Source organism: Opisthocomus hoazin, chromosome 11 (genome assembly GCF_030867145.1).
Source record: "Opisthocomus hoazin isolate bOpiHoa1 chromosome 11, bOpiHoa1.hap1, whole genome shotgun sequence".
NCBI classification, from domain to species: Eukaryota; Metazoa; Chordata; class Aves; order Opisthocomiformes; family Opisthocomidae; genus Opisthocomus; species Opisthocomus hoazin.
The window spans coordinates 20403769-20416856 of record NC_134424.1 but is presented as its reverse complement, the minus strand read 5'-3'; the positions used below and the strand labels follow the sequence as shown (position 1 = coordinate 20416856).

The 13088-nt window shown below is 41.1% G+C and overlaps 1 protein-coding gene across 3 annotated transcripts in view; it reads right to left on the bottom strand.

Moving 5' to 3' along the window:
- The window catches only part of IARS1 (isoleucyl-tRNA synthetase 1), a 129349-nt gene that overhangs the window by 77505 nt on the left and 38756 nt on the right, over positions 1-13088 (bottom strand). For all 3 annotated transcript variants that reach the window (XM_075433086.1, XM_075433085.1, XM_075433088.1), the window contains exon 14: positions 9557-9655. In XM_075433086.1, coding sequence (XP_075289201.1) covers positions 9557-9655 — 99 coding nt within the window. The remainder of the gene's footprint in view (positions 1-9556; positions 9656-13088) is intronic.

The following is a 13088-nucleotide window of genomic DNA, read 5'->3' as shown; positions in this document are numbered from 1 at the left end:
ACCAAAACTCTATTTTAACAAGTCAGAGATTGTGAAAATTATTAATCTGTTCCAAATTTGTACGTCCATTTTTGACTCTTTATTCCTGTTTTTGAGGCAGATTTGGGGTTTTGCTAAATTCATGCATTGCTAAGTCCTCTGCACAGTGAACTCCCACGTCCTTTCTTGATAGCACTCATTTTCTTACTGTCTAAAATAAAAACTCCATTTGACAAGCCAAAATAAAAAAAAACCATAAAGAGCAAAACAAAATCCAGTCCTTTAAAAACATTTATTAGTTTATCACAACAGAAACCATTTTCTCTGCCTTGAAAGTCTACGTACTACCCAGCATCCAAGTCACACAAGCAAAGCGGGCATGGATTTGAAAATAACTAACTAGGGATCATCTTCAATGGGTGCACTAACCGCAAGTTACCATGGCTGCTGACCCAGTCACTTCTCATCACCAATTAATACCTGAGGAACAGTATAAAATAAAATTACTATATTTGTTTTTTGACTCTTGTCTCCGGAAGAGAAGTGTGCAGGATGTTAAAAAAAAAAAAAAAAAAAAAAAAAAACACACCACACTAAATTACTACATAATTCAGAAAGAAACTTACTAAAAGGATTAAGACATCTGTTACTTTTCTATACTCATATTTTGAATTCTCTCTCATGCTCATAATTGCAAATAATGAATTCAACTTTTTCTTCCACTTGAAAGCTCAGATGCTTCCTGCATGGCTCTGTGAATTGGCTCACCTTGCCCTAGTCCCAGGATACAGGAACTGCCTCAAAGCAGCACTGCCCCTCTTTTCTGTAAACACAGATATTACTGCTGAAATAAACTGCTGTCAAATACTGCCACAGCAGAAGCTTCATATGCTTTATCATCAATTTACTACTAAGCTATTTAGGTTGCTACACAAAGATACTAACCCTTTTCCACTCTTCCTCATTCCTTTCGTGAGCTAACTTTATTCATGACATTCTTTGAAAAAAAAAACACAGCAACTTTATATATAAGATTTACTTCATAATTACTAAATAAAGGAAGCTCTTAGCTTATGAATTATTTGAAAAACAGCCACATAACAGTTAGACCATACAGTCTAACTACCTTAAATAGTGTGAATTAGGAAATCTAATATCAGATTAGCACTTAGTGTTTGGTATGCTGGACAAGCTGGAGAGGTGGGCCTGTGTGAACCTCATGAGGTTCAACACAGCCAAGTGCAAGGTCCTACACCTGGGTCGGGGTAACTCCCGCTATCAATACAGGCTGGGGGATGAAAGGATCGAGAGGAGCCCTGCTGAGAGAGACTTGGGGGTACTGATAGACGAAAGGCTGGACATGAGCCGGCAATATGCGCTGGCAGCCCAGAGGGCCAACCGTGTCCTGGGCTGCATCAGGAGAAGCGTGGCCAGCAGGTCGAGAGAGGTGATTCTGCCCCTCTACTCTGCTCTGGTGAGACCTCACCTGGAGTCCTGCGTTCAGCTCTGGAGCCCTCAGCACAAGAAGGACATGGAAATGTTGGAGCAGGTCCAAAGGAGGGCTACAAAAATGATCCGAGGGCTGGAGCACCTCTCCTGTGAGGACAGGCTGAGAGAGTTGGGCTTGTTCAGCCTGGAGAAGAGAAGGCTGCGGGGAGACCTGATTGCAGCCTTTCAGTACTTAAAGGGAGCCTATAGGAAAGATGGGGACAATCTTTTTAGTAGAGACAACAGTGACAGGACGAGGGGTAATGGTTTTAAACTAAAACAGGGTAGGCTTAGGCTGGATATAAGGAAGAAATTCTTTACGATGAGGGTGGTGAAACACTGGAACGGGTTGCCCAGAGAGGTAGTGGAGGCCCCATCCCTGGAAACATTCAAGACCAGGTTGGACAGGGCTCTGAGCAACCTGATCTAGTTAGCGGTGTCCCTGCTCGCTGCGGGGGGGTTGGACTAGATGACCTCTAGAGGTCCCTTCCAATCCAAAACTTTCTATGATTCTATGATTGGTTCTGAGAAGATGGTCCCAGATCTATCTTTCCATTTGGTGAGCTGGTAACTTTCTACGCAACACCTGAAATCAGGAATCACCTGTATGTCTGGAAAAGAAAAAGTTATTCTTGTAAAAAATAACTGAGTTGTAACAGAAAAAAAATGAAGCTGATTAAGTGTTTAAGTTATGTCATTTAACTGAATATGTATGTATATGTATACATATATATACACATATGTATATGTATATAAATATGTATAAATTCATAGCATAACAGCTGGGGTTTTTTTGTTTTCAGTGTAGAATTTGCTTTTCTTTTTAAACATTATCCAACCCTTAGAAGACAAAGTCTTAAATTCCATTATGTTAATTTACTTTAATAACAAGCCTCCTTCAACATGCCCTCAAATTGATTTTTAATGGTTTTTAATTCAAGGAGATAAAATAAGCAACTCTTCATGCCCTTTTGACACTTTAATTAGCACCAATCTATATCATGGACCTAATTAAACATTGGGGGAGGCAGGAGGGAGGAAAGGGGCAGGGAGAGGAAAGGTCAGCTGTTTGCAAAGCACGTAGCACTTCCACTACAGCGGGCTCTTCCTCCTCCTCAATTCATCAAAGCTTATGCAAACGGGGCGCAACCACACACCCCACATGAGTTTGAGATGCCTCCACCACTGCAAGAGAATTCTCTGCTCATACACAGCTTACATTTGCTAAATGAATAGTGCTTTCAATCATTTTGATATAGCAATGTTTTTCTTCACTCTTTTATCCCGGTTCCCATAGCAACACACACTTTCACGTGAGACCGCAATGCTGCTGCAGACTGCATCATCACCCTGCTGTCAGCGGCATACAGCTGCTTGACAAGCCAAGATTAAGTGAAGCCGTAACCTCCAATTTTGTGACATACTCACAATAAGAAAAAAAAATATATTTTATTTGTATGACCCAGACACCATGCTAATTGCTATTAAAATTCTTAATCTTACCAATAACAACAAAAATCCCTGCATCCTGAAACCAACAAGAAATGAAGCTTTCACTTTTCTTCTTTTGGTATAGTTTCCTTTGGAATATTCTAACATTTATAGTTACAAAATACTTTTCTATGGCTTTACCACTTAAGATTCATTTCAATTTACATACGTACATATGTTCACAATTCTATAAAGGCGGCAGACATTCAACATCCCGCACATGCAGACAGATATACCAGCTGCCTAAGAACATGGTACTGTAACTGCTTACTGAGCTGACATTTAGAGTCTTTATTTAGTAACCTATTACTTGAACCAAACAACAAGCTTTTGATGACCATTCACTGGGACTGAAAAGATACCTGCTGCATTCATGGTTTAACTGGCAATCTCTGCTCAAGAGGCTTTGAGAGCAAACAGCAAAATTGGGACACAGCAGAACACAAGCCATCAAAATCAACTGCAACAAGCCTCAACATTCACTTCTAATCCTCAGCTACGACTGATAACAGCCAATAATAAAATCTTCTGACTTATGCCGCTCTAAATTAGACAAACATAAGGCTAACTCTGCAGCAATTTTTTTTTTCACCTGCTGCTGTAGGCAATGACACCGGTTTGAATTTTGCCTCGGGAAATGTTGCCATCTAGTGACTGCACGTTGCGATACACCTCACCATCGCCACCAGAGAGAGGAGCCAATCTGTATCCACACGTGGTCATATTAAAGGAGAAAAAAAAAGAGGGTAAAATCCCCCCTCACTCCCTAGATGCACTTAAAGCTATTCAGAAAAAATGTCTTTATTAATGCTAAGAAACTATGAGACAAAATATCCTATGAGACATCCTAAAAACAAAAAAAAAAAAAGAGGAGGAAAACAAGGGACATGGTAAATGACTTTCCTTCATTATGCTACAATTCTGCTATGACTTAAAATTCTGCTGCCCCTGCTACAGACTCAGATTTTTCATCTGCACAAAAATTACAAGTTTATTGGGAAGCTTTCGATTGCAGGTGGGCTCACAGCCCATCTTCTGCACACCCTACCAGCCTTAGGGTTTATGGTACAAGACAGGCATAATTTGTGATCAAATCACACCTTTCAGAAAGTGGGAGACAGTTTGCTGCTCAAAGGCAGCAGCTGGCTGAAGATTAGAAAGACCAAGATCAAAAGCTTCTCAAAACATTAATGTGTTCAACTGACGCATGTGAAAACACTTGGTCTTACAGTGCTCATACAGGAACAGCAGAAACGTGTGCAAAATTCACACTTTGCAACCCAGGAAATTCACTGCTAGCAAAACAGCCTATCCTATGTGTTCTGTGTGGTATTTTCAGCAAGAACTAATAGTTTAAGTGATGAAATTCAGAAAAAGGTACCTATACATCGAGCTCTTTAATACAATGCTTGAATTTTTCATTGTCAAGAAGATGTAAGAACAAAAGGTTTGGCTTCTTTGAAGCCCCTTGCCGTCTTCTGTCACTGCTTCCTTCCACTGGTGCTTATTTTCTCACCATACCAAGTGCTGTACATCTTACGTAAGCCATGTCAGAACTGTGCAACAGTCTCTAACACTAGAAACTTGTCACCAGTTAGAGGTAAATCTTTAAGAAGTTACTGAAGTAGAACTCTGAGTGAGGGAGGTTTTTAAAAAATAAAAAAGATTTCAAAGCTGATATTTAAATACAAACTACACAGTCTACAGAACCTTTTCTATATACCTACAAGTATAAAAATCTTACATAGCTGACAGAAGTGTGAGATACAACAGTTTAGAAACATAGGTATAAATTACAGTAATTTACCCTTTAAAATAACGTATACATTTGTAATTTATACCAACTTTGAACTCTGTGGTGACAGGATTCAGTCCTATATTATATAACAGAATCTAAGCTGGCATCACTTCGCTTCTTGTTTGTGGTTACACAGGAAAAGCTTTAACAAATCATTCTGTAAGAGCACAGTTACAACAAACAATTCAGGCTGAAATCCAGACCACTTACACCAAGACCCAGCTTTGGTGCTGCACCAAACTCTCTGTATGGACATAACAGGAAACCAAGCTCTGACAGCCCTCAACAGTACAGCAGCCGGATTCACCCCTCTATCTCAAGTACCACAGTAGTAGGTTGTCCGAATACAAAACATGAGGTACTTTGAGTTCCTAAAAAAAATTTTTAAAAATCTTTTCTGCCAGTTGTGTGGTAAAGAGAATATTCAGTAGTGGACCATGGATTACAGGCTGAAACACAGCCTCTTAAATGGCGGTCCAATTCTGCACTGTCAGCAACATCCCGCACAACTTACTTCCCACGCTGATGACAACAAGGTTATGTGGAAGAAGAGCAGTTTTCTGGGTTTCTGATTTTACAGAAATGCTGGTGAATTTCTCATGTATTCATTCTTGAAAGCTATAGCTAAGCTCATTTTGAAAAATGAAGATACAGTTGCTAGTTTTAAATTTTGAGTAACTATGGCTTTATTGGTAGGCTAATTCATTAAAAAAATAATTAGAAATGCAATGAGGTTGCAAAGTTTGTCCAACTAGGTTTAATCTATTTCATCAAAAAGGGTATCTATAAAGAGTGCAGTTATTCTTAAGGGACAATGTAGCTATCAGTCACAGAATCACAGAATCACAGAATGGTCGGGGTTGGAAGGGACCTCTGTGGGTCATCTAGTCCAATCGCCCTGCCGAAGCAGGGTCACCTACAGCAGGCTGCAGAGGACCTTGTCCAGGCGGGTCTTGAATATCTCCAGAGAAGGAGACTCCACAACCTCCCTGGGCAGCCTGTGCCAGGGCTCCGTCACCCTCAGAGGGAAGAAGTTCTTCCTCATGTTCAGACGGAACTTCCTGTGCCTCAGTTTGTGCCCAGTGCCCCTTGTCCTGTTGCTGGGCACCACTGAAAAGAGCTTGGCCCCATCCTCCTGACACCCACCCTTCAGATATTTGTAAGCATTTATAAGGTCCCCTCGCAGCCTTCTCTTCTTCAGGCTGAACAAGCCCAGCTCCCTCAGCCTCTCCTCATAGGGAACATGTTCCAGTCCCCTCATCATCCTCGTAGCCCTCCGCTGGACTCTCTCCAGTAGCTCCTCATCTTTCTTGAACTGGGGAGCCCAGAACTGGACACAGTACTCCAGGTGAGGCCTCTCTAGGGCAGTGTAGAGGGGAAGGAGAACCTCCCTCGACCTGCTGGCCACACTCTCTTCATGCACCCCAGGATCCCATTGGCTTTCTTGGCAGCCAGGGCACACTGTTGGCTCATGGTTAACCTGTCGCCCTCCAGCACACCCAGGTCCCGCACCCGCACAGCTGCTCTCCAGCAGGTCCGCCCCAAGCCTGTACTGATGCATGGGGTTGTTCCTCCCCAGGTGGAGGACCCTGCATTTGCCTTTGTTGAACCTCATCAGGTTCCTCTCTGCCCAAATTTCCAGCCTATCCAGGTCACGCTGAATGGCAGCACAGCCTGCTGGTGTGTCTACCACACCTCCCAGTTTGGTGTCATCAGCAAACTTGCTGAGGGTACATTCTAACTCTTCATCCAGGTCGTTGATGAAGAAGTTAAACAAGACTGGGCCCAGTACTGACCCCTGGGGGACACCACTAGTTACCAGCCTCCAACTAGACTCAGCGCCGCTGATGACAACCCTCTGAGTTCTGCCATTCAGCCAGTTCTCAATCCACCTCACCGACCACTCATCCAGCCCACACTTGCTGAGCTTCCCTAGGAGGATATTATGGGAGACTGTGTCGAAAGCCTTGCTGAAGTCAAGGTAGACAACATCCACGGCTCTCCCTTCGTCTACCCAGCCAGTCATGTCATTGTAGAAAGCTATCAGATTGGTCAGGCATGATTTCCCCTTCGTGAATCCATGCTGACTACTCCTGATAACCTTCTTTTCTTCCTCTTGCTTGATTATGGCCTCCAGGATAAGCTGCTCCATCACCTTTCCCGGGATGGAGGTGAGGCTGACCGGCCTGTAGTTCCCTGGGTCCTCCTTCTTGCCCTTTTTGAAGATTGGAGTCACCCACAGGAACAAAAAAAAGCAATGCAGTCAAACTCATTTTGCAAAGATAACAGTCTGAAAAGCATTATCCCCAATTCGCTCATTTTCAGGACATGCTGAAGCCCCAGAGAGTCCCAAAATAATTTTTTAAAAAGCTAGGTACTATTCCTGTGACACTTCCAGAGATTAAGTCTCTTCAAAAGCAAAAAAGTAGGTTTTGGGAAGGATGGAGTTCCCAAAATTTAAATAAATGAATATTCAAGAACGCTAGTATTCTCAACACCAACTTAAGAAGTTACGTCCCAAACAAAACTGACACCAGTGAAGAACACAGCAAGAAAACCTTAAAGGTAACGCCTTTTTCTTTTAAAAAGCTATATTTTAAAAACCATCTTTATGTAAGAAAAGCCATCACGTATTCAAACTAGTAATTACAAAATCACATACTGGAAATATAAATGATTATCATTTTATTAATAATTTCATGATAACACAACTTTACTTGTGGCCATACTCTCTACAAAAAGATCCTCAAAATCTCTTAAGATCATACTGGTTTGAGAGGAGTCTTGAGGAATCTGTTTTATGGTCAATTACAGAATTATGTTAAGACTCCAGAATTGCCTGAAGGACTAATGGTTACTCTAATTCCAAGCATTTTGAATATTGCTAATTAATACAATTGCCTGGTGTTCCCACCCAACCTTTGCAACAGCAGGTCTCACATTGGGTTCCACTTGTATCCCCTCTACTCAACACTTCCAGAAAGCACCTCTTAAACATACAGACAAGGTAGGGTTCAAATTGTTTACTAATTCTTACTAATGTTTCCTGGATGAGTGGAAGTCACTTACCAGTTTCTTCTTGAAGCTTTGCTTCTGGAAATGCAATACTATCTATCTCGACCACCCAAACACTCCCTTAATAGGATCATTACATTTCTCTTATACTCATGTGAAAATTAAGTATGCAGGTCTACTGTCAGTCATCAAAACAGTAAAAGCATCTTGAGAAAGCTAATTAAAGCTAAGAACAAACACTTTCACCCCCTCTCCATCTTATTTTTCCCCAAAAGAAGGATCACAGTATGTTCTGTTATGGAAAACAGAAAGCAACACTTACTAATCTATAAAATCTTCTTACATATCCAGACTGGGCATGTGCCTATTAGCCAACGCAGCAGCATTTTTGGGCAGTCTGTATCATGGATCACTAACTTTTCCCACATATTTCAATATTTACAGTGCTTGTACCACGTAAGCAGTTATGCAAAAGCTCCTCCTGGAGAATTTAATTGCTAAATACCGTTCATGAAAAAACGCAGCATAAGCTGTAATTGTTCATGGAAAGTTGTCACCTTCTTTAACACCATTTCAGTTGCTGAGCAGAGGCACACAGTGGTGGAATCCCAACTCTCCTACAGTCCTCATACAGAAAGATTGAACAACTGAAATGGCACACAGTACAGCTGAATGAGACTAACCTCTACATTTTCCCCACCTGGTCTCATCTCCCCAGGTACAAGTCATTGACAAGAGAAGGGGAAATAAAAATAAAGGTTATGGAAGTGGAGAAGAAAGAGTCCTTTCGTTACTAACACACCATAAATGGACTCTCAAAATGGCTGTCATCACGAACAGTTCCCTCTTACTGATACTTTAATAGTATATTTCAGTTATCTAAAATTTCTCTGTTGGTTATCTAAAACTTATCTGCTGTTTTCTACATAAATTTTTCACATTCCCTATGAAAATATAAAGACTTCATTTTTGCCATCAGTAGAAAATTTTGATTCAAATCTCTGCAACTGAGTTTGCTTACAACTATTACACAAGCTCGGGAAGTTGGGGTTTTTTCGGGTGTTTTGAAGGAGGGTGCTTTTGGGGCAGGGTGGTGTTTGGTCTGCTTTGTCTTTTTTTTTTTTTCTTCAAATGCACCTATGATAAAGTATCAACCTTATCTGTAATAACTAGATGAAAAGAAAAAAATTCTCTAAAACCCAGTTTAATTTGGAACAATAAATACCCAGAGTTTAGCTGTCTATATTTTTCTCTCTAGCAGACTCTTTTGGGAGGCTTAACTGTGCACTTCCACAGGTTGATTTTCCTTTGCAGTTTCTCTCATGCTGAATATGTTAGGCTTGTATAACGTCATTAGAGGATACTTTTAATGAGCCTGCAAAGTATTTCACTGTAAATTATTAGTCTGCATTCAACCTTACTTACACTCTAAAATATATTTCTCATGGGGATTTTACACAAGCAAAAAATGCCTTCTTGACACATGCAAGGAATAGTGCAAACACATGTTCGAGCACTGGGCTAATACGCAATTAATCAGGTTATATCTGTTTATACTTGGAGGACTACCCCATTGCTCTCCCAGTCTGAGGCATATTTGTGCAACCTGAGCTAAAACACTTTAAAACTGGTTACCAGCCCTATTCCAGTAACATTGGCTCAGAAAGACAGAAAGGAAATATAACAGTGAAACAGTGCCTTGAGAGTTCCGGCACACACACACAGCCACCGCCACCCACTCAACCCCAGGCAAAGGAAAAAAAATATATATACAGGAGACGTTACCAGTAGCATTGGGCATTATTCTCCAGTAGCTTCTCCACCATGTGCTCCACTCTCACAAACCAGCTTGGCACAGCTTTGTATATCAACGGAGTATCTGACCTGCAGAGGGAAGGTGATGGGGAAGGGAGCAAAACAAACAAAAACATTTTCAGTGCTACATTATTCATAAAGTACTCTTTAAAACGTATTTTTATACACGACAGTCCCCTTTCCACAGAGTGAATTCATTGTTCGTGAAATATTATCACAGTTACAAAGGTTGAGGTTTGTTTTGTTTTTTAAATTACACATGTGAGTTATTTTAAAATCAAATTGTAAAAAAAAATTTTAAAAGCCTTAAACCCAGCAATTTAAAGAATTTGTATGGCATGAGAAATCGTGAGATCGTTCAAATGACACTTGAATTAGAAATTTATGTTCCCACATACTACAACGATATGAACTTCAGTAACTATTCAAATGAGTCCTATTTAAGTCTTCCACATGAGCTCGTTCTGTTTATGTGTGTATCAACATGAAAAGCCAGAAAACATTATGTTATGTTTTTACTATTTGCATTTAAAAGAATAAAAACAAATCATAAAGATGAAGTAACAGTACCCAGGGTTAACTAGCTTAACGTCCCATTCCAGGAGGAGAAGGAAAGAAAGAGATCCAGAAAAAAGAAAGAAGTTACAGACATCTTAATACATTCCTTACTTCAACATTCAGTGAAGCAAAACCCTTATGGGATGGGAGCAGATTCAGAACTTGGGATTGCTTAGAAATGGTAACACTGTAGGGTAGAGCGTACAGACTGATGAATTCCCGAAATTACCTGGTAAAATTAGCATCTCTCAGCATCTGAATGCATTGTGTCTCAACCTGGTCTCTCATTAGTCAGTTCCATAATACAACTGCTTCAGGTCTGAAGAGATTGTTCAAGTAGCACACGTCCTTCCAAAGGATCCAGTGATCAAATAGTGGGCAAAAGCCATTATAGGGGAGTCCAGACATCTCTAGTCCTTCACACCCATCCCATTATTCCAACTTGATAAGGGAGACTGAGCCCTAGGGGATGGAATCTGTCTGTGGGTACAGAGCAGCTTCAACAACGCTGGGATAAGCGGCTCGTCCTCACTTCGTATCAATCCACCACACAAAATGTTTCTTTAAACCATTACATGTGCTTAAGTCACTTTGCCTCAGAACTTGGAAATATACTTGCTCAACAATAATTTGCAAGCAAAGACCCTGAGAAACTACCGTTCTCTCTTACACACAGTCATTACAGTAAACAAACCATCTTAAAAGGTTAATTCATTTTACTTATATGCATAGCAAGGACTCATTTGAAATGCACAAACTACCAGAGATTATGATGTAAATTAAAATTGCTGCTGTGGAAGCACTTCCTAAAGGTACACCTGCCTGAGTAAGAGAAGAAAAGCCACAGCAAAGATTGTTCAAACCTGAAAAACTGCACTCACATTGCACAAAGCCCAACAATAAAAAACGCATTGCTTCTCTTAATACTGTGTTTCAGAAAATATTCTGTCAGCTGACAGATGGGGCTGATGGAAGACAAGCTTCAGTGCAAAAGTAGCTTCAGACACAAAGGATCTATGAAAAAGAGACGAGCAGATGAAGCCGTGATCATTTCCCAGGCTTTCAACCTAACACTGTAAGTTTATAATACTTGATAACCACTTCAAAGCACCCACAAAGCACTGTTTCCACCTACACGAAGGTGGTCAGCAATGGGAGATGGCAAAAGCTTCCCTGAATATTTAATTTCTCTAGCTGTACTGCCAAGCAGTATCTCGGCAGGAGACGGGAAAGAACAATAAAATCTGCCCAACCAGTAACATCTTACACATTCCTGCCCCTCATGACTGGTGAGAGGGTTGAGGAAACCAGACTCAATTCTTTGCTGTAGAATCAGATGAGAAATACCCATTACTGGGTCATGTGTTCCATCAGCCCAAGACAAAGGAAGAGACACCCAGTCAGACCTTGAATCAGAGACTGATGCTTACAAAATTCCTGCCTGAACATTCCTCTCCATCTCAACTGAACGATGTTTTGATCCCCTTATAAATGTGGCCTTTAGAATCATGTCAGAGGAATCAAAGCACCTAAGCAAACTGCCTGGTCCTTAGCAGTGCCCCAGAATCAACACGCTCTGAAATACAACCTGAATACTTCAGAAGATAAAGACTGGAAAAACCTTTCTCTGTGGACACTACACAGGAGGATGGGGCCAAACTCTTTTCAGTGGTGCCCAGCAACAGGACAAGGGGCAACGGGCACAAACTGAAGTAGAGGAAGTTCTGTCTGAACATGAGGAAGAACTTCTTCCCTCCGAGGGTGATGGAGCCCCGGCACAGGCTGCCTAGGGAGGTTGTGGAGTCTCCTTCTCTGGAGATATTCAAACCCCACCTGGACATGGTCCTGTGCAGCCTGCTCTGGGTGACCCTGCTTCGGCAGGAGGGTTGGACTAGATGACCCACAGAGGTCCCTTCCAACCCCGAACATTCTGTGATTCTGTGATACACACTCTCAATAGTTCTCTCATACCTGTTTTGGACCATACAGCTGTTTAAAACAAGTTATTGTGATCTTATTCGCATTCCATTTCCTCGTAATTTGGGAAGATAGATAGCTGACCATGTGCTATGAAAGATGCTTCTTGGCTTTGCTTTCACTGGCTTGAAAAAGACAAAGCTCTGCGTCTGTCAATGGTAGAGCTTCCCAATATTGCTCCCTAACAGAATGGCATGCAGTAGCTGCAGTGGACACTTCAGCTGTCATGCTAGTTACCTTTGCTATGTTTCAGAGTTGTTCAGTTGCTACCTAGACCATACAAGCTCAGGATCCCACATCTGCACAGAGCGCTTTTGACCAATGTTCTGTCATAAGTTATTCCAGTGAAGGGGAATTCTAATTGAAAACTATCCTACTGTGAACTTACCAAGTTGCTACTGTTTTCCCCTCTCAGATTTTAAACTCTAGTTGCCAGAAAATTACTACACATCACGATAAACAAGAAAATGCAGAGAAGGGTCCTAATTTGACGGTATGCAAAAAGAGGGAAAATATCTCCACATACAGAGGATTCAATAACTGCCCGGTTTCAGGTAAAAGCATGAACAATAGTGCATTAAGTAGAAGAGTCTGATTTTGAAGTTTTCTTACATTAATCAAAATAACTTTTAACTTTGAGCAAAGTTAACAACTACTTTTCTACTTTTAGCATATTCCAATTATGGTTTGATTTCTGATGGCAGTGAAATGAGCGTTTCAAGTAGAATCCATTATTCTGCTCTTCCCACCAGATAATCTGCTGCTAGGTGCAGCCTGCAGCTTATCAATCAACAAAGATGTCAACAGAGTGGCAGGATTAAGTATGTTCTCCAGAATCAGCATTTCTGCATCACTGGTTTGTCTCAGAAGGCCATGACTGTACCTCTGAATTGCTACATAAGCAAAAACAAGTGTTGCTTGTTTCAGGGCTGCCATTTTTCAAAAACTGTCCCAGCCCATCAAGGAC